General features: G+C 40.6%; 1 protein-coding gene across 1 annotated transcript in view; it reads left to right on the top strand.

The window, feature by feature from the left end:
* GAD2 (glutamate decarboxylase 2) overlaps positions 1-21,201 on the top strand; it is a 77,203-nt gene that overhangs the window by 23,542 nt on the left and 32,460 nt on the right. Inside the window, exons 8-9 of the mRNA XM_047755032.1 lie at positions 4,811-4,890; positions 20,089-20,143. Of these exons, the coding sequence (XP_047610988.1) occupies positions 4,811-4,890; positions 20,089-20,143 (135 nt within the window). The remainder of the gene's footprint in view (positions 1-4,810; positions 4,891-20,088; positions 20,144-21,201) is intronic.

Genomic DNA, 21,201 nt, shown 5'->3' with positions numbered 1-21,201 from the left:
AGCCTCAGTTAAAGTTTGGGTATCACCAACAGTGGTTTGAAAGAATTAATGTAGCTTTCTAAACTGCTCTTCTAACTTGTAACAGAGGAAGAGAAACCAGCTTGTCAGGAGACTGACATGGTTTGTCTCAGAGCTTGTTACCATTCCCCTTACTCCCCCGCCATCCCTAGGGACAGGTGAGATTTCTTGTCCCCATTAAAGAAGGGAGGAGCCGATATCCACATTTTCAAGTCATGGAGCTGCTTAAATGAGCTCTCATTCTTATGCAGTGTTTTTGTTTTCTTTTTCTGGCTGCACCCACAGCTTGTGGAAGTTGCCAGGCCAGGGATCGAACCCCTACCACAGAAGCAACAATGCCAAGTCCTTAACCACTAGGCCACCAGGGAACTCCTCCCATGCAGTCTTAGTTTGCATAATTTCATCCCACTCAAGCCCCCAAAGCCCACTTATTTTAAAATTACAACTATTTTATTTTATTTTTTATTTTATTTTATGTAACTATAAAATCCCATACTTAATTGCACATATTTTTTAAAAATTTTTAATTATAGCCGATTTTCAATGTTCTGTCAATTTTTATTATAAGGCAAAGTGAACCAGTCATACATATATATACATTCTTTTATATATACGGCCATATATATATACACACACACACATTATCTTCCATCGCGGTCTATCCCAAGACTGGATGTAGTTCCCTGTGCTGTACAGCAGGACCTCATTGCTTACCCATTCTGAATGTAAAGTTTGCATCTATTAACCCCAGCAACCTTGAATTTTTCATTTAGTGTAAAATAAAAATTATATGGGCTTTAACACCTATTACCCTTGAATAGAAATATGATTTAGTTCTAAGTAACCGCTAACCGCTAGATTCTGTTAGGGGTCTATGTTATTTTTCCAGAAGTAGGGAGGAAAGGGGGCTCTTTGTTAACTCATCCCCCAGCCACCCCATTGATGAGCAACAGGAGTCTTAATGGTTTGAGGACACAGCAGAATCCTTGTCACATCTCATTTCTGTTCATAGTTTTACCTTCTGAAGTCAGGGCAGCCTGTCCATCTCCCCCGACCTTGGCACAGCCCTCCAGATGTGAAGGCCCTATCACCCTTGGCCCTAACACCCTCTACTCACAACCCAGCAACCTCTGAACTCTCTAGATTCCTGACTTCCAGGTGCCTCAGCTTCCAGGATGCTGCCATCTGCTCTGGTTTATCAACAAGTGGTTCCATTAAACATGTTGCCAAGCATTAAAAATCATTCTCCAGAGTTCCCGTCGTGGCGCAGTGGTTAACGAATCCGACTAGGAACCATGAGGTTGCGGGTTCGGTCCCTGCCCTTGCTCAGTGGGTTAACGATCCGGCATTGCCGTGAGCTGTGGTGTAGGTTGCAGACGCGGCTCAGATCCCGCGTTGCTGTGGCTCTGGCGTAGGCCGGTGGCTACAGCTCTGATTCGACCCCTAGCCTGGGAACCTCCGTATGCCTCGGGAGCGGCCCAAGAAATGGCAAAAAGACAAAAAAAAAAAAAATCATTCTCCACTCGTTGTCTCACCAGCACAGAGAAGCCTGCCATTTAAGCTGTCGTCGCTGTTTCTTCCTCCCTAGGTAGTGTCCTTTCATTCTATTCAAGTTCCTTCTCTCCAAGGCCCTTACTGTTCGTGGATAACATTTTGCTATTTTCCTGCTTCCTTTCCTGATAATATAAACAGACTCAGTGTTTGGTACCTAATTTTCTTTTTCATGCCTTTGTTCCCCATCTTGAAGCTTCCTATCCAGGCATGTGTCTTTCCTTTAAATGATCAGCATTCAGTACCGTGATCCATTATCCTGGACAATTGCTCCTCATTTGAGAATCCCCATTCTCCTCATTAAAGGCCAGAAAAGACTCCTTCCTCTCATTGACCAGGTCCACCAGATCTCTTCCTTATCCCCAAGGTGCCATGTAGCTGTCAAAAGTACAGGGGAAAACAAACAAACAAACAAAAACAGAAACAAAACCAATGAATCACTGAAGTCATGACTAGTAAAAGCTTATGGTACAGACACCAAAAAGACGGTTTGCAAACCAGGCAGCTCCAACCAAAATATGGGAGGAGGCTCAGAGTTTACAGATTGTTACACAGCAGTTTATGTAATGTGGAGGCAGTAACTGTTGACTCTTCACAAGTGATTGGTTACAATGTTAGAATTTTCGTAAATGAAACAGAATTGGTTAGTGGTTCCCTCATTATCAACTGGGGGCAACAATTTAAGTCTCACTTATGATTTTCAGAGGCTTAAGTGGGAAGTGACCCAGGTCAAGTGAAGCCTCACTTGTCTTTTGCAAAATCAGCTAAATTAAGCTTTGCTTGTCTGACTGCACGGGTTTTGTCTGTGCAAGAAATTTGACTTTTAACAGCACTTAGGCGCCCATTCACTGGGGGACTTATTTGGGTAGCATGTGCTGGCTCAGGAGGCAGCTGGCTCCTCTATTCTGTGCCCTTCCCGCAGGAACAGACTTAGAGCCATTTTCCCCCTGAGCACCTTCCTTTTGGGGTTGCCTGGCAGTCCATTCAACCAAGAAGAGGGAACACTTTTTTCGGCAGAGGAGCCTTGCATCTTTTCCAGTTAAGCTTTCCTAGTTCCCAGGTACCTTGGTAACAGGTGTCCACGCTGTCTTTCTGAGGTTGTAAAATGAGACTAATAGCCCTTTCTCATGGCTAGTCTTAGCTACACTGGGCTTTTAAAACTCCTCTATTCAGTGTCTCCTTTATTGGCTTATGTTATTTGCTGCTATTATAAAGGTGATTTTTGGAGTTTCCATCGTGGCTCAGTGGGTAACGAATCCGACTAGGAACCACAAGGTTGCGAGTCCGATCCCTGGCCTTGCTCAGTAGGTCAAGGATCCGGCGTTGCTGTGAGCTGTGGTGTAGGATGCAGACGAGGCTCAGATCCCGAGTTGCTGTGGCTTTGGCCTAGGCCAGTGGCTACAGCTCCGATTCTACCTCTAGGCTGGGAATCTCCATATGCTACAGGAGCGGCCCTAGAAAAGACAAAAAAAGACCAAAAAAAAAAATCGGTGATTTCTTCTTGCTTATTAGCCATAGCCCCTAGAAACATGCATGTTAACAGTCCCTATGCTGCATACTTAAGAATTCAGAGGAGTCAAAAGTGGGCTTTCGAAGAGGGTACCCTCTGGAACATCACTTAAAATTCCAGTCAGCAACCCTTGGAGATGTAAATCGAGGAAGCAGCTCTCCTTTTGGACAGCTTAATGATCTGTAGTTAATAGTAAGAGGCTGCTCGCAGATGCAGTACAGCTGGGCTTGGCTAGTCTCTCTCCCTCTCCAAATTGCACTGTGATTACAGCCATTGAGATTCAGATTCTTACCTAGAATCAACAAACAAAAGCACAAACAAAGATTCAGTGGTGGCTTGTCAGGGTGGCCTTTCTGTACACCCTGTTTGTCCAAGCCAGTGACGGATGCCTCCTTTCTGATTGTACCCTGGGCTGGACAAATAGCCCCTCCAATAAGTCTGGGGTGAAGAGTGCTGGATTTAAGGCCAACTTCTCTTACTTGAGGGCACACAATTTCCATGAACTTGAAAGAAGCTAAACATAGTCTCTGGGTAGCAAAATATAAGTCTGGGAGCCATGCAGTACACAGCTGCTGGAGGCAGTTGGTATATTCTTACGCCTTGTTTGTGAGATGGGCATGGAGGACTATGTGTTGGGGTAGCAGGTCCTTTAATAATTTCCAGGGTCTTGTTATCTTCATGCAAAAGCCCAAGTGAATTCAACCACAAAACCAAACAATCCCATTCAAAAATGGCAAAGAACTTGTATTTTTCTCCAAAGATGCACAAATGGTCAATAAGCACATTAGAAGATGCTCAACATCCTACTAATGATTACGGATATACAAAGCAAAATCATAATGAGGTATCACCTCACACCCATTAGGATGGCTATTATCAAAAAACAAAACAATAACAACAACAACAACAAAATATCAGCCATTCACAAAGATACAGAGAAATTAGAACCGTTGTGCTTTGCTAATGAGAAAGTAAAATGTTGCAGCTGTTATGGAAAATATGGCAGTTGCTCAAAAACAAAAATACTGTATTATTCAGCAGTTCCTCTTCTGGGTGTATACCAAAAGAATTAAAAGCAAGGTTTAAGGAGATATTTGTACATCTGTGTTCATAGCAGCATTATTCACAATGGCCAAAAAGTGGAAGCATCCTAAGTGTCCATTGATAGATGAATGTAAGAAAAAAATGCTGTGTATATACATCAAATGAATATAATTCAACATTAAAAAGGAAGGAAATCCTGACTCATGCTCTAGCATGGATGAAATATGAGGACATAATGCTCATGAAATAAGCCAATCACAGAAACATAAATACAGTATGATTCCACTTATATGAGGCACTAAAGTTGTCAAATTCATAGAGATGGCAAGTAGAATGGTAGTTCCCAGGAACTAGGGGAGGAGGAATGGGGAATTCTTGTTGACTAGATCCAGAGTTTTGGTTGTGCAAGATGAAAAGAGTTAAGGAGAAGGATGGTAGTGATAGTTGCCCAACTGTGTGAAATGTACTGAATGCCACTGAACTGTACCCTTAAAATGGTTAAAATGGCAAATTCCATGTTATGTTACCACAATTGAGAAGAAAGATTAAGCAAAGGATGCCATCTTCTCTCTACAAACTGGGCTTTGTAGGGACAGATTAGAAATAAAAGGAGAAAAGCAAAAAACAACTGAGGGAATGGATCTTGACTTTACACGCGACGAATGAAATATACTTTTTTTTTTACAGAGTCATTTTTCTCTCAAGAAGGGAGCTGCAGCCTTGGGCATTGGAACAGACAGTGTGATTCTGATTAAATGTGATGAAAGGTGAGCATGAATCTGCAACCCTTGGTGGTTAGCAATTTGCAAATTCTACACATACAACCGTTTAGTCCGAAAACTGGTGATGATTGAGGCAGTAAACCTGCCTCCTTCCCCGCCCCTGGCATTCGCTCTTTTTCACTCGAGCTCTTGCTCCGAGTCCTGAGACATTGTTTCTCGATGCCACGGAGGCATTCCCAGACTTTGACTGAATCAGAACCTTTGTTAAATCAATCAAAATATTCTGCACCAAGAAGGTACAGAAAGACATTCATCACCTGGGCGCTTAAGCAACAACCAGCAGGTTGAGCACAGATTGATGGAGGTGTCATCATTCTGGGCACCATAGACTGTGTGAACTTGATGGAGCGATTACAGAAGGTGGGCAGACTAAGGTAAATAATGCCCCAGCAACTCATCAGCTTTGTGCCTGAGCCAAAGAGCTCTCCTAGGGAAAAAACCCTGTCTTTATTGGCACCCAAACTTCCTAGGTACTCTGGGAAAAGGTGGAGTGGTGGTTAAAATATAAGAAAATAAATTTAGGCTTTAAAGGATTAAGTAAGAAATTCCACTAAATTCAAAGGAAGCCACTCAATTCTCCACTTATTTATTCGTATGTATTTATTAGACTTTTACGAACACCTACCATGTCCCTCGGCTGCTGGAAAGCATGAGGTGCGAGCCCAGCTCTCTGACTGTTATGATCCAGGTGGGGAGATTCTGGGGAAGGTGGGCGGACCCAAGACAGAGCAGAGGAGGTGAAATGCTGGGATTAACAGGAGTTTCTGACAGACTGGAGTACAGGTTGAAAGGGGAGTGGGGGAAGCATGCCAGGCTCTGGCTCACTGGCTAAGTCCGTGCAGTGCTATTTTCTGAGACAGGGAGCAGATCTGGAGATGCTAAGTTTGAAGAGCTTATGAGACGTCCAAGTGAGGGTGTCAGGTAGGCACCTGAAATATTAGCCCGGAGATCAGAAGATACACCATGAGAGCCACTTAGAGTGGGCTTAGGAGAGAACAAAGAAGCATCCGTCCCCATTTCAGGGACAGGCAGGGCTGCTGGAGGAGACCTGGGGCCATGACGGCCACAAGGGTGTTTCTAGAAGGAGTGGTTAACAGCATCAGATGCCACTAGCAGATGAAATGAGGGTCAACAACTGCCCCTCAGCTTCCCTTTCGTAAGGAGGTGGCTGGTGAGTTTGGCAAGAGCAATTTTACTAGAAGGGTGAGGGCAGAGGCAGTTTGCAGTGGATCCGAGGGTGACCAGGAAAGGAGGAAACGGAGAACAAATCCAGACATTTCCAGAGGCTGAGCCTTGAAGGGGAGGAGGCGGGGCAGAAACTGGATGGAGAAGATGGTAAGTCCAGGATGGTTTGGGTTTAGTTGTTTTGGTTGTTTTAAGGCAGTTAAATGAATGACTGTGCAGTGAAGGACCTGCTGGAGAGGAAATGTGAATTACAGGGGGAAGGAAAAAGAAGGGATAAAAGATCTGAGGTTTAGTTTCCTTCCAGAGTTCCTTATTCTTTTGGCTAAAATTGTGGAGAATCTTCCTCTGGAAAGCTCACAGGAACTATGAAAATGGGAGGGAGCCAGTGAGGGAGAAACTACAGGAGTGGTGAGGGAAGGAAGGGCAGGGGGGCAGTGTAGGGAGGGCTGGCAGTGAGTGCAGGGGCACAGCTCTAGGTCACACTAGCTGACAAGCCACTGATGGATTTCAGTTTGGAAACCTTCAGAGTTGGAAAGGTTCTTCTACATTAACTCATCCAAGCATTTTTTTGCTTTTTTAGGGCCGCACCCGCAGCATATGGAGGTTCCCAGGCTAAGGGTCGAATCGGAGCTACAGCTGCTGGCCTACACCACAGCCACAGCAACGCCAGATCCTTAACCAGCTGAGCAAGGCCAGGGATCAAACCCACGTCCTCATGGATACTAGTTGGGCTCACTAACCGCTGAGCCCCAACAGAAACTCCAATCCAAGCCTTTTTAAAAAAACTTTATATTTTTTGAGAATAATTTCAGACTTAAAAATTGCAATAGTAACAAAAACTATCATACACCCTACACCCAGATTTACCAATCATGAATGTTCTGACATATTTGCTTTATCACTCTATGTATATCATTTATTACATATTGAATGTAATAAATATTATAAGATTGCATACATAAATTCTATATATATATTTTTTTCTGAACCACTTGAGACTTCTTTGCAGATATCATGCCCCTTTACCCCTTAATACTTCAATGTATATTTTTTGATAGCAAGAATATTCACTTAGGAGCGCCTCTCATGGCGCAGTGGAAATGAATCCGACTAGGAATCCTGGCATTTCTCATTGGATTAAGGATCTGGCGTTGCCATGAGCTGCGGTGTAGGTTGAAGACGCGGCTTGGACCTGATGTGGTTGTGGCTGTGGCCGGCAGCTGTAGCTCTGATTGGACCCCTAGCCTTGGAACCTCCATATGCTGCGGGTATGGCCCTAAAAAAGAAAAAAAAAAAAAGGGATATTCACTTACCTATTCACAGTCCAATTATCAAATTCAGGAAATTTGACACTGGCCCAAGACTGTTATTTAATCTATATCCCTTATTCAAATTTCATCAATTGTTCCAATGCTACCCTTTAGAGCCTTTTTTTTCCCGGTCCAGGATCCCAGATTATACTCAGTTGTCACATCTTTTTCGTCTCCTTTAATCTGGAACATGTCCTCATCCTTCCTTTTTTTTCATGACATTGATGTTTTGAAGAGTGTAGACCACTTATTTTGCATGATTAGATTCATTCAGTACATTTGGGGCAGGAATTCCAGGGAGGCAACGCCTGTCCTTCTCATTACTTCTCATCAGAGTAATGTCAGCTTTGACCATTTGGTTAAGCTAGTGCTTGCCAGGTCTCTCCACTATAAAATGACTATTCTCAACTTAGCAGTTAATAAATATCTGTAAGGAGCTATTACATTTGGAATGGATAAGCAAGAAAGTCCTATATCCAGTCTCTTGGGATAGACCATGGTGGAAGATAATATAAGAAAAGGAATGTGTATATATGTATATATATATGACTGGGTCACTTCGCTGTATAGCAAACATCGGCACAACATTGTAAATCAACTATACTTTAATTTTAGAATGTAAAAATAAGTAAATATCTGTAAGGCATGCTTTGAGGCTTTGTAAATCTACTGTTCCTCCTAACACATTCATTCACTAGTTCAGCATCCACTGATGATTCTTGCCTGGATTCTTATTGTGATGATAGCAAAACAGTGATTTTCTAACTCCATTATTCCTTCTAAGTGGACTTGTTCCTTTCATGCTACTGTAAGGAGGACCTTTCCCTCCTCTCCCTCTCCCTCTCCCTCTCTCTCTCTCTCATTTATTATCAATAGGGACTTAGAAGTACTTTTAGAAATTAATTTTCACTAGCACCCTCTTCCACTCCCTTCCATTTTGGCATCTCTTACTCTTCCCTTCAGGGTTCCATTTAACTTACCTAAACTACTAGTAAATTGCTGTTAAACCTTGCAGAAAATAAGTCTGACCAAGGTACGTGATACCTGGTTGTTTTGAGGCTTGAAGAGTCACCGGCCTTCCTAGCTCTCTCATAACAGAAGAGTTTTGCTAACTATTTTGATTAATACTTTTATACCACAAAAATAACTGTTTATGCTTTTGTATGCATTTTAGTTCTCTCCACATATCACTTAGCTGTTTTGGTTACAGTTAGAGTACATTTCCCTGCACTTGTGAAGTACCACACTCTATTATACAATTGATTTAAACAATTGAAAGCATAAATAATCTGGGGTCTTTATACTCTTTTATTAAATTAGCTGAATTGTGGCCAGTGCCTGAAGGTGGTTAGGGAAGCTAATGAATTCTTTTGGGTCCTCAAGGAGCTATTGTGTGCACTGTAACAGGATAGGTTCACGGAGACCCTGAATCAATCATTATTGAGCAGGGCTGTGGTGAGCCCTCTGCACGTCATATTATGAATTTAGATGCAGAGAACTCAGAGGTGCTAGTGGTATTTGGGCATCACTACGTCCTGTATCAAGAAGGATTACAGAGTAATAATGGCTGACACATAGAGTGTTTATTATGTTCCATAATAAGCACTTTACACCATTGATCTAATTAATTTGTTTATTAGAGACACAAAAGAGTGTATTCCCATACATTTACCCAGTGCTGACATAACTGGTCAAGAGTTTCTATATCCACAACCATCCTAAACAGTACAGTGAGGTTTCCTTTCTCCATTTAACACATGGTCCTGGCCGGTGGGACGGGTCAAAGGTCACATAGCTGGGAAGTGAAAAATCAGGGTTTGGACTCAGAAGAGAATTCCAGGTGTTCACCAGCTAAACACAGCCCCTTCTTCCTCTTCTTTTTTTTTTTTTTTCTTTTTTCAATTTTTTAAATTGTGGTAAAACGCACATGAAATTTACCCTGTTAACTGTTTTTACATATACAGTTCAGTGAAATGAAATACATTCATACTATTGTGCTACCATCATCACTATCCATCTCGAAAACTCTTTTCATCTTGCCAAACTGAAACTCTATACCCATTAGACAAAAATTCCCCATTCTCCTTCCTCCCAGTCCCTGTCAACACGATTCTACTTTCTGTCCCTATGAATTCAGCCACTTTTGGTACATCATTCTTTTTTATCTTTTTATGATTGACTTGTTTCACTTAGCATAATGTCCTCAAGATTCATCATGGTGTGGCAAATGTCAGAATTTTCCTCCTTTTTTATGGCTGAATTATATAATGTTATATAATATAGAATGATATATATATCACTCACTTCCTCTTTTGATAGACATTTGGGTTGTTTCCTAACCTTATTCATTGTGAATAATATTATAATTAAGAAGGGACTACAGATATCTCTTTGAAATACTGATTTCCTTTGGATAATTACTAAGGGCTGGAATTCATGGATTACATTATATTTCCATTTTTAATTTTTGAGAAGCATCCATCCATACTATTTTCCATTGTGGCTACATTAATTTACATTCCCACCAAGAGTGTACAAGGGTTTCCTTTTCTCTACACCTTTACCAACATTTATTTTTTCTTGTCTTTTTGATAACAGCAATCCTAACAGGTGTGAGGTGATATCTCATCATGGTTTTGCTTTGCATTTTTCTGATGATAAGTGCTGTTGAACATTTTTCCATATATCAGTTAGTCATTTGTGTTGTTTTCTTTGGCAAAATATCTACTCAGGTCCTTTACACTTTTTAAATTGAGTTATTTGGTTTCTGCTATTGCGTTGTAGCAGTTCCTTGCAGTTTGGGATATTAATCTTTTATCCGATATATGGTTTACAAATATTTTCTCTCATTCCATAGATTGCTTTTTCATTTTGTTGATTGTTTCTTTTGAGAAGAGAACTTGTTTGTGTGTGTGTCTTTTCGTCTTTTTAGGGCCGCACCCACGGCATATGGAGGTTCCCAGGCTAGGGGTCTAATCGGAGCTGTAGCCACTGGCCTATGCCACAGCCACAGCAATACCAGATCCAAGCCAAGTCTGCGACCTACACCACAGCTCACGTAAATGCTGGATCCTTAACCCACTGAGCAAGTCCAGGGATTGAACCCACAACCTCATGGTTCCTAGTTGGATTCGTTTCCTCTGTACCATGATGAGAACTCCAATATGCAGAACTTTTTAGATTTATGTAGTCCCACTTGTTTATTTTGGCTTTTATTGTCTTTGCTTTTGGTGTCAAATCAAAAAAAAAAAAAATCGATGCCAAGACCCTTGTCAAGGAGCTTATAGCTTATGTTTTCTTCTAGGAGTTTTATAGTTTCAGGTCTGGTTTCAGGTCTTATGTTTAAGTCTTTAATTCATTTGGTGTTAACTTTTGTGCATTGCATAAGATAATAATCCAGTTTCATTCTTTTGCATGTGGATGTCCAGTTTTCTGGGCACTATTGGTGGAAGAGACTATTCTTTCCTTATTGTGTATTTTTGGCAACTTGTTAAAGATCACTTGACTATACAAGAATGGGTTGTTCTGAGGTCTCTATTCTGTTCCCTTGGCCTACTTGTCAGTTTCTATGTCAGTATCATTCTGTTTTGATTACTGTAGCTTTAAATCAGTAAGCGTGAAGTCTCCAGCTTTGTTTTTCTTTCTCAAGATCTCTAGCTATTTGAGTTCTTTTAAGATTCTATACAAATCTTAGGATAGTTTTTTTTTCTAATTCTGTGAAAAATGCCATTGGAATTTTGATAGGGATTACCAATATTAATTTTTCCAATCTGTGAACAGGCAGTATTTTTCCATTTATTTTTGTATTCTTTCATTGATACCTTATACTTTTTAATATATAGATCTTTCATATCCTTGATTAAATTTATTTCTAAGTATTTTATTCTTTTTGATGCTATTGTAAATGGGATTGATTTTTTTTTTTCTTTTTGTGCCACAACCACAACATATGGAGGTCAAAATCAGAGCTTCAGCTGCTGGCCACAGCCACAGCCACACAGTATCCAAGCTGCAACCTACACCACAGCTCATGGCAATGCCAGACCCTCGACCCATTGAGCAAGGTCAGGGATCAAACCAGCATCGTCATGGATACTGGCCAGATATGTTTCTACTGTGCCACAATGGGAACTCCAAGGGATTGATTTTTGTGTGTTGATTTTGTAAAAATTACTAAATATTTACATTAGTTATGACAGTTTTTTGGTAGAGTCTTTAGGGTTTTTCTATATGTAAGATCATGTCATTTGCAAACAGAGAATATGGAGCTTCCTCCTCAGATAATTTCCCCCTTCTCCCTTATTGCTCTGGCTAGGACTTTTAGTATCATATTGAATAAAGTAGTAAGATTTCCCATCGTGGCTCAGTAGTAATAAACCCAACTAGGATCCATGAGGATGCGTTTCAATCCCTGGCCTCATTCAGTGGGTTAAGGATCTGGCATTGCCATGAGCCGTGGTGTAGGTCACAGACATGGCTCAGATCCCAAGTTGCTGTGGCTATGGTGCAGGCCAGCTGCTGTAGCTCTGATTTGATCCTTAGCCTGGAATAACTTCCATGTCTGAAAAGCAAATAAATAAATAAAAGAAATAGTAAGAGTGGGCAATCTTGCCCCTCTAATTCTGATCTTAGAGGAAAATCTTTCACCTTTGAGTATGATATTAGCTGTGGGCATGTCATATTTGACCTTTATTATGTTGAGGTTCTTTGTCTCTATGCCCAGTTTGTTGAGATGTTCTATCATGGAAGGATGTTGAATTTTATCAAATGCCTTTTCTTTATCTATTGAGATGTTTATATTTTTATCTTGCATTCTGTTAATGTGGCATGTCACCTTGATTGGGTAAGTTCTAATATTTTGTGAGGACTTGTGCATCTGTGTTCATCAGAGATACTGGCCTATAATTTTATTCGTGGTGTCCTCATTTGGCTTTGGTGTGAGGGTAATGCTGGCCTCATAAAATGAATGTAGAAGTGTCCCCTCCTCTTGATTTTTTTGGAAGACTTTGAGAAGGATTGACATTAATTCTTTAAATGTTTGATCGAATTTACCTGTAAAGTCATCTAATCCTGAGCTTAACTTTGTTGGAGGTTTTGCTTTAATCTCTTTATTCATTATTAACTTGTTCATAAATGCTGCTTCTTCATCATTCAGTCTTGGTAGTTCTGTTTTTTTGTTTGTTTGTTTTCAGAATTAACCCATTTTTTCTACATTATCCAATCTGTTGGCTTATACTTTTTCATAGTAGTCTCTTATGACCCTTTATGTCTCTGTAGTATCGGCTGTCTCCTTTTTCATTTACAATTTTATTTTTTCAAGCCCTCCCTCTTTTCTTTTTGTTTAGTCTAGCTAAAGGTTTGTGAGTTTTGTATGCCTTTTCAAAAAGCCAACTCTTAGTTTTGTTAATCTTTTCTATTGCCTTTCTAGTCTCTGTTCATTTATTTCTGCTCTAATTATTTCCTTCCTTCTGCTGACTTTGGGTTTAGTTTGCTCTTCTTTTTCTAGTTCTATGAGATGTAAAATTGGAGGTTACTTATTTGAGATCTTTATTTTTCTTAATGTAGGCATTTACCACTGTAACCTTCCCTCTTAGGACTGCTTTGCTACATCTCATAAGTTTTACTATGTTGTATTTCCATTTTCATTTGTCTGAAACATTTTTTTATTTCTCCTTTGACCCATTGACTTTTGGGGTCTGTATTATTTCATTTCCACATGTTTATGATTTTCCCACTTTTCCTCCTGTTAGTGATATCTAGTTGCATATAATTGTAATTGCAAAGATACTTGATATTGATTTCAATCTCCTCAAATTTGTTGACTTGCTTTGTGGCCTATGATCTATTTTGGAGAATGTCCACATGCACTTAAGAAGAATGCTTATTCTGCTATTTTTGGAGGAATGTTATCTATGTGTCTCTTAGGTCCGTTTAGTCATTTTTTAATTGGTTCTTTTTGTTTTTGAGATTAAGGAGTGCTCTATAATATTCTAGATACTAATCCTTTATCAGATATATGATTTGCACATATTTTCTTCCATTCTATGGGTTGCTTTTTTAGTCTGTTAATAGTTTGTTTTGAGTCACAGAAGTTTTCAATTTTCATGAGGTCCAGTTTGCCTGATTTTACTTTTGCTGCTTGTGCCTTTGGTGCAATATCCATAAAAATATCTATTGCCAAATCCATTGTGTCATGAAACTTTTGTCCTATGTTTTCTTCTAAGTCTTATAGTTTTTAGCTCTTACATTCAGGTCTCTGATCTATTATGTGACATTAGGTAAGGGATTGCCTCTTCCTTTTAAAAAAACCAAACATAGGAGTTCCCGTCGTGGCGCAGTGGTTAACGAATCCAACTAGGAACCATGAGGTTGCGGGTTCCATCCCTGCCCTTGCTCAGTGGGTTAACGATCCGGCGTTGCCGTGAGCTGTGGTGTAGGTTGCAGACGCGGCTCGGATCCCGCGTTGCTGTGGCTCTGGCGTAGGCCGGTGGCTACAGCTCCGATTAGACCCCTAGCCTGGGAACCTCCATATGCCGCAGGAGCGGCCCAAGAAATAGCAAAAAGACAAAAAAAAAAAAACATAATTTTCTTTTCTTGTTCCAGAAGCAATACATATTCATTGCAGAAAAACAGGAAAGTAGAAGGACCTAGACATGATCTCTTGTAATACATTGGTGCATGCAATTCCAAGTTTATCTTTATATATTTAAATATAAAACATACCGATTTAATAAAATTTTTTACATAATAAATTATTATGGGCAATTTTCTTGTCATTAGAAATTCTCCCTTATAATTCTCAGTCACTGTTTAATAATCTGTTTAGAATTATATGACTTAACAAATTTCCTGTTGTTAGACATTTAAGTTACTTCAGATTTTCACTATTTAAAAAATATGAATATAGGGAGTTTTCTGGTAGCTCAGCAAGTTAAGGATTCAGCACTGCCACTGCTGTGGCTTGAGTCACTGCTGTGGTATGGGTTTGATTCCTGGCCTGGGAACTTCTGCATGTCATGGCCATGGCCAAAAATAAGTGAATTTTTAAAAATACAAATATAAATATCATTGGGACCAACTATTTGCACACATATTATGTTTTTAGGATATATTCCTAGAAATAGAATTTCTGAGCCTAGGGCCGTATCTGTACCAAGAGTTATGATACTTGCTGACATGTTGCCCTTCAGAAAAGAATGACTAATTTACACTCCCCCCAATCAGCACACACAGTGACTACCCATGTCCTCATCAGTCCAAGGAATTAAAACCTTGGAGTTCCTGTTGTGGCTCAGTGGGAATGAGCCTGACTAGTATCCATGAAGATGTAAGTCTGATCCCTGGCCCTGCTCAGTCGATTAAGGATCTGGCTTTGCCATGAACTGTGGTATAGATCACAGATGCGGCTCAAATCTGGCATTGCTCTGGCTGTGGTGTAGGCCTGCAGCTAGCTGCAACTCTGATTCAACCTCTAGCCCAGGAACTTCATATGCCACAGGTACAGCCCTAAAAAGGAAAAAGAGAGAGAGAGAGAGAATTGAATATTCTTACTTATGTTTTTTCATCCAGTTGTATTTTGGAATCATTTTCCTAGGTTCCCATTCTCCTAAAACTCCCACTGGGAATCCTGTTGGAATTGTGTTAAATCTAGAGATTAACTATGTGTATTTGCAATGTTTAGTTTTCTCATCAAAAAATGTAATATGTCTCTCCATTTATCCAAATCTTTTTTGTGTCCTTTGATGATCATTATTTTTATTTTTATATATTATTTTCAGTTTACTCATTTATAGTTTCAGATACTGATTGTTATTCTACTTCCCTTCTCTTCCTTGCATTCTTACAACAAATCATACATGGTTCCATGATAATCTTCAATTTCCTTCTGGATTATTTTTTATACATATTCAGAATTTTTGTAGCTGTATTTTATAAGACATATCCAGTTTTTCCTGGCTATCTTTGACAGATTTTTGCTTTCAGAGTTAGCTAGTTATAAGAAATTAATTAAGCAGTTTTGCATTGTCTTCTTCATAAGAATTTAAAGAGCATTATCTGCCAATATTGGAGTTGTTAAAATTCATTCCTAAAACATCTGAGCCTGACATTTGGGGGAGCCATTTTTTGGCAACTTTTCCCCCACTTTCTTCTTGGTTTTTAGTTTTTTCAAGTTTTTAGTATATTCTTTTTTACTTTTTTTGTTTTGTTTTGTTTTGTTTTTAGGGCGGCAGCTTATGGATATTCCCTGGCTAGGGGCTGAATTAGAGATACAGCTATCAGCCTACACCACAGCCTTGTAGGATCCGAGCCACATCTGTGACCTACACCACAGCTCGTGGCAATGCCGGATCCTTAACCCACTGAACGAGGCTAGAGATCAAACCCGCCTCCTCATGAATACTAGTTGGGCTTGTTACCACTGAGCCACAATGGAAACTTCTAGTAGGTTCTTAATCAATTCTTTTTTTTAGGCCCACACTGTGGCATATGGAGTTTCCCAGGGTAGGGATTGAATCGGAGCTGTAGCTGCCAGCCTACACCACAGCCACAGCAACACTGGATCTGAGCCACGTCTGCGACCTACACCACAGCTCATGGCAACACTGGATCCTTAACCCACTGAGCGAGGCCAGCGATCAAACCTGTGTCCTCATGGATGCTAGTCAGATTCGTTTCCACTGAACCATGACAGGAACGCCACCATTTATTTTTGATGTTCTGTAATTGCAGTTTGATTTCTCTTTGACTCGACATTACTTAGAATAGCCAAGCCCGGTTTCTTACATGGTTCAATTGAACTTCTTATTATAACCCTTTTCTTCCCTCTACCGACATGTCCAGGGAAGAGAAATGGTATTTTGAGGAACAGGAGGAGTGAGGAGAGATTGCCAGCATCCCTCCTGCCCCCACGCTTTTCTGCTCAATGAGGTTTCCTTTGAAAAAAAAAAAATAACTCTTTACCACATCGTGGTTGGAGTCTTCAGATATCTATCACTATAATGATGCGAGCCAGTGCTTTTGGAGAATATAAACTTTTTTAATTACTAGAATTAGACACAAAATCACCAAAAACATTCTGCTCCCATGAATAATGCCAAGCAGTTCCATTGTGCCTATTGGAAAACAAATCTTAATGGAGAAAAACGCAGTTCCTTATCACAGCTAAAGTTCTTTTCCTAAATCAGACTACATATTAAAGGAACCAAGGACGTTCACCATTTATAATTATGATAAAAAAAATTTTTTTCCAAGGCCTTGGTTTTGTATATTTCCCCAATGGTCTGTTTTGACTGCTGTTTATCAGTGTATCTCCTGGGCCTTCTCTAGGATGAATTACCCACTCTAGCCACAGCCATGGGGAGGCACAGGGAGCTCTTTTCTCCAAGGTGGTCCTCGTATGCAGAAAACCCCTCACAGGGATTATACAGGGATTTCCAAGTCAATCCATGCTAACTGTCAAGTCACTACTTACTCCAGGCAATTGGAAAATTCACTTGGGTCCAAGAATTCCCCTTCCTTAAACTATATTACAGTCAGTGTTAAGGTTTTGCCTAGTACCAGCACTGACTAGTTAAAAAACAAAAAACTAGCAGTTTTCTGTTATGCCTATATCTTTGAGGCACCAGAAAGAGTATCATCTAAGGATGAGAGAGTGATTTGTTTTAGTAGCAAAAGGGTCTGTGTTTTTCTTATTTTACTAATCAGTGCTAACAGCAGTAAGAATTGGGGTCAAGGAACTACTTAATCCAGGGGGCTTTCAAAAAACTATAGCAGAAATATTACAATTCATCATTACAATTCTAAGATGTAACCTGAAAGGTTTCTTTTTCTTTTTCTTTCTTTTTTTTTTTTTTTGTCTTTTTGCCTTTTTAGGGCCGCACCCATGGCATATGGAGGTTCCCAGGTCAGGGGTCTAATCAGAGTTGTAGCCGTCAGCCTACACCACAACCACAGTGACACAGGATCCGAGCTGCATCTGTGACCTACACCACAGCTCACGGCAATGCCAGATCCTTAACCCACAGAGAGAGGCCAGGGATCGAACCCGCAACCTCATGGTTCCTAATTGGATTCATTAACCACTGAGCCACGATGGGAACTCCCTGAAAGGTTTCTGGTTAGTTTTAGTTGGCATTTTGTTTAAACCCCTGCTTCTGAAGACATTTATTGTGCAGTGCTGAGAACCTGGGCTCTCATGTCAGAATACAGCTCTAAGTTTGAAATCTGCCCCTACTAACTGTGTGACATCCTGCAAGTGACAATGCTACCACTACTAGTAGTAATAACAACAATGTGACCAGCTGTATGTATCGGGTGGATACTGTATGGTAGACAGGGTTTTATACTTAGTGCTTAACAGTTTTTTATGTTTACCGTACCATTGAATCCTCATGTAGAGGAGGTACTATTAGCATCATTTTATAAGTGAGTTAAACAGAAGAACTTAATCCTTCAAGTACACACAATTAGTAAGGATCTGGGGCAGAAACCTGGTCATTGTCTCCACATTCCAAGCTTTTAGCCACATTCATCTGCTTCTCTGAGCCTCCGTCTCCTTATCTGCAAAGTAAGGGCAGTAATGATTCTCTTGGAGGGCTGGCTCGACGGGCAGAGACCATGGAGTGGAGTAAGGCATAGAGCAGTGACTGCTTCTAAAACTGGCGTTTCTGCAGGGGTGTTGCTATTAACGGCAGTCATAACGTTAGTCAGTTTCTAACAGGAAAGATCAGAATCCTTTCTTTCTTCACACAAATCTCCGCGAACAGAGCCGAGCTCCAAGCACTTAGGAAAGGCTAGTAGAATTACTACAGTTCAGCAGGGCCTAGGAGCAGGGTCACCAAAGACTCAGGCACTGAATTTGTGACCATTTGGATGCCTGCATAGAGCTGTGCATCCCTAGTAACGTGCTCTTTTTGGTGAGAGAGTTTTCCCCTTCAGAGCCACCCACAGGAAGATAGTCATGAATCTGGGCCCAATGTCCGAGCACAGTATAAGCTGTGTCTTTTGCTTCTTTCCACAAAGAGAACATTCTTCCTGCTGGCAGCTCTAGCTGGCAATGAGGGATTTTGCCCAGGCAACTTCATGAAGTTATCTGACCCTACAGCATCACATGAGGTTTTTTTTTTTAATTTTCTTTTTTTCAACTTATTGAGGTAGCATAGATTTATCACATTGTAAAAGTTTCACGTGCACAACATTAGATTTTTGACTTCCACATACATGGCAGCGAGAGCAGCACAGGACTATTGCAAAATCAATAATCTCAATGCAAAACACCCACATCCAGAGCAGCAGTCTGGTTCAATGGTCTTTGCTTTTTTTTTTTTTTTCAATTTTTTAAAAACTAAAGTATAGTTGATTTACAGTGCTGTACCAGTTTATGCTGTACAGCAAAGTGACCCAGTTATATATATATATATGTATTTCTTCTTGTATCATCCCTCATCATGTTCTATCCCAAGAATTATACGCAGTTCCCTGTGCTATGCAGCAGGACCCCATTGCATCCTCACTTTAATAATGGCTATTTCTTAAACACTAACACCTAACAGAGAGCACAGAGAGCAGCACCACAAGACATCAGTCATTACTTGAACCCAGCCCTTCAAAGCCACATGTGTAAGTATTAAAGATATACATTTTTGCTGTGGAAATACTTCTAGACCAGATATGCCGGATGCAACAGTTGCCATCCAACACCACCCTGCACCAAGAAGCACCTGTCTAGAAAAGCCAGGACTTCCTGGCAGCTCCTGGTCCTCAGAGGAGACTGCTGGGTGTTGCCCAGTTCTCTCTGGCTCCACAGCACACGAGCAGGTGTGATGCACACGCCACGTCTGGACCGCCTTCTGCTCGCTCCCCTATAGCCATGATGGCTCAAAATCCTGGGTCTTGTGAAAAGTACATGGCTAAGATGTTACACAATTATTGAAATACCTACCAGGCTAAAACCTCCATTTCTAAAGATGTTTTTCAACATGTGATTTGCATCACCGTGACCTTCTTCAAAACTCAGACTCCTCTGCACGTTTGTCTGTTTCCTGGTTATCCTTCATCACTCTTGTAAGCCCTGGAGAGCACAACCTGGTCTGTTTACCCTGGTACCCCAGCACCCTTAGCAGTATTTGGCTCATAGTGAATGCTCAGTAAATATTTGTGTCATGAATGAATTCCAGGGCCCTCCTGAATCAAAAATCCCTAAGATCAGGGCCAAGGAATATGCATTTTAAAGACATGCGTAGGTGATTTTTTATACATGCTAAATTTTACAAACCATTGTTCTAAAGTCATTCATCCAATTCTAAAGATAACTGGAAAGATGAAAAGTTTTATCTCCAGAGGCCCCCATGGTCAGTCACTAAGATAAAGTGAACATATTAATAGCATCCTAGGGTTAAATTTTTGCCTTATTGTCATATGTCTCCAACAGACATTGATCTTTCACCTGCATTGTGCCAGGCTCTGGGTTCCTACGTGGATGAAATAAATATGAGCTTGGAAGGTTGAATGCCTGGGAAAGGCTGAAGCCTACATGTCAGAAACATGCCCATAGCTTTCCACTCTGCGAGAAGCAAATGCTTAGATTTTATTATCTGACAAGGCTGCCCATTCCCCCTGCCCAAGGTCCCTGATATGGAATGACAGAGTAAATTATTCAAAGCAAACTTATATTTATCTTCTTTTTCAGGGGGAAAATGATCCCATCTGACCTTGAAAGAAGGATCCTTGAAGCCAAACAAAAAGTAAGTTTTATTTTGTTCTTCTTTTCAGGGCCTCACCCTAGGCACATGGAAGTTCCCAGGCTAGGGGTCGAATGGGAGCTACAGCTGCTGGTCTTTCCCACAGCCACAGCAACTCGGGATCTGAGCCGTGTCTGTGACCTACACCACAGCTCAGGGCAATGCCGGATCCTTAACCCACTGAGCGAGGCCAGGGATCACACCCACATCCTCATGGGTACTAGTCAGGCTCGTTACCACTGCGCCACAAAGGGAACTTTCCAAAGTAAGTTTTTGAAGGGAGCTTTCTCCAGCCCATAACAAGCTGAGGGTGTGTATTTCTAATTTCCATGTAGTGGAGGGTAGGTTTTTGTTTTATTTTTAAAAGAGACTATGGAATTTTGCATTAAGTCATTAGTTATTTCTCTGAGTTATAGGCTCTGCTTTGGAAAAGTCTAAGTTACTGAATAAATACTATACACAGTGATATTGTAACAGTTTCCAAAGGATTTGTCTTCTCAGGGGCTGAGTATTGGCATTAAACAGACACATTCAAAAGACTGCGTTCACAAGTAGAAAATACAGGAAAGCTAATTTAGCATGGACATTCCTGTGCGGGGTCATTTGAAAGGGACCAGTGTTTCCTGCCTAGAAAAATATTGATATGACTGGCCCTCCAAACACCTTATTTTTCAGGAAACAATTCGTTACTATTTTTAAATGTAACAAGTTCTGAAGACCTGCTAAAAATTCCTACAAAGCTCTAGAAGGTCATTTGCATCTCTGGATGGTTTGCAAGCCAGAGCTTTTAGTAGACATAATCTACAGTTCCTAGTTCAACCATATAACACATGGATTTTATTATTAGGATTTCAGAAATAATTATTAATTTTCATATGCATCCCCCACCCCACCCTCTGCCCCAAAAAAGCAGCAGCAGGATGGTTTCCCTCCTTCTCATACGATAGTCCGATAAACCACAAGGTTAATTAAACCTTTGCTGCCACCTAAAGACTGACTCTGTAACATCATGTTCCATTGCGTCCTTTTGGAGTTACTGTTCCTCCTATTTGAGGCAGTCT

Source organism: Phacochoerus africanus, chromosome 12 (genome assembly GCF_016906955.1).
Source record: "Phacochoerus africanus isolate WHEZ1 chromosome 12, ROS_Pafr_v1, whole genome shotgun sequence".
NCBI classification, from domain to species: Eukaryota; Metazoa; Chordata; class Mammalia; order Artiodactyla; family Suidae; genus Phacochoerus; species Phacochoerus africanus.
Note: the sequence above shows the minus strand (reverse complement) of the source record. Positions and strands in the feature narration are given on the sequence as shown.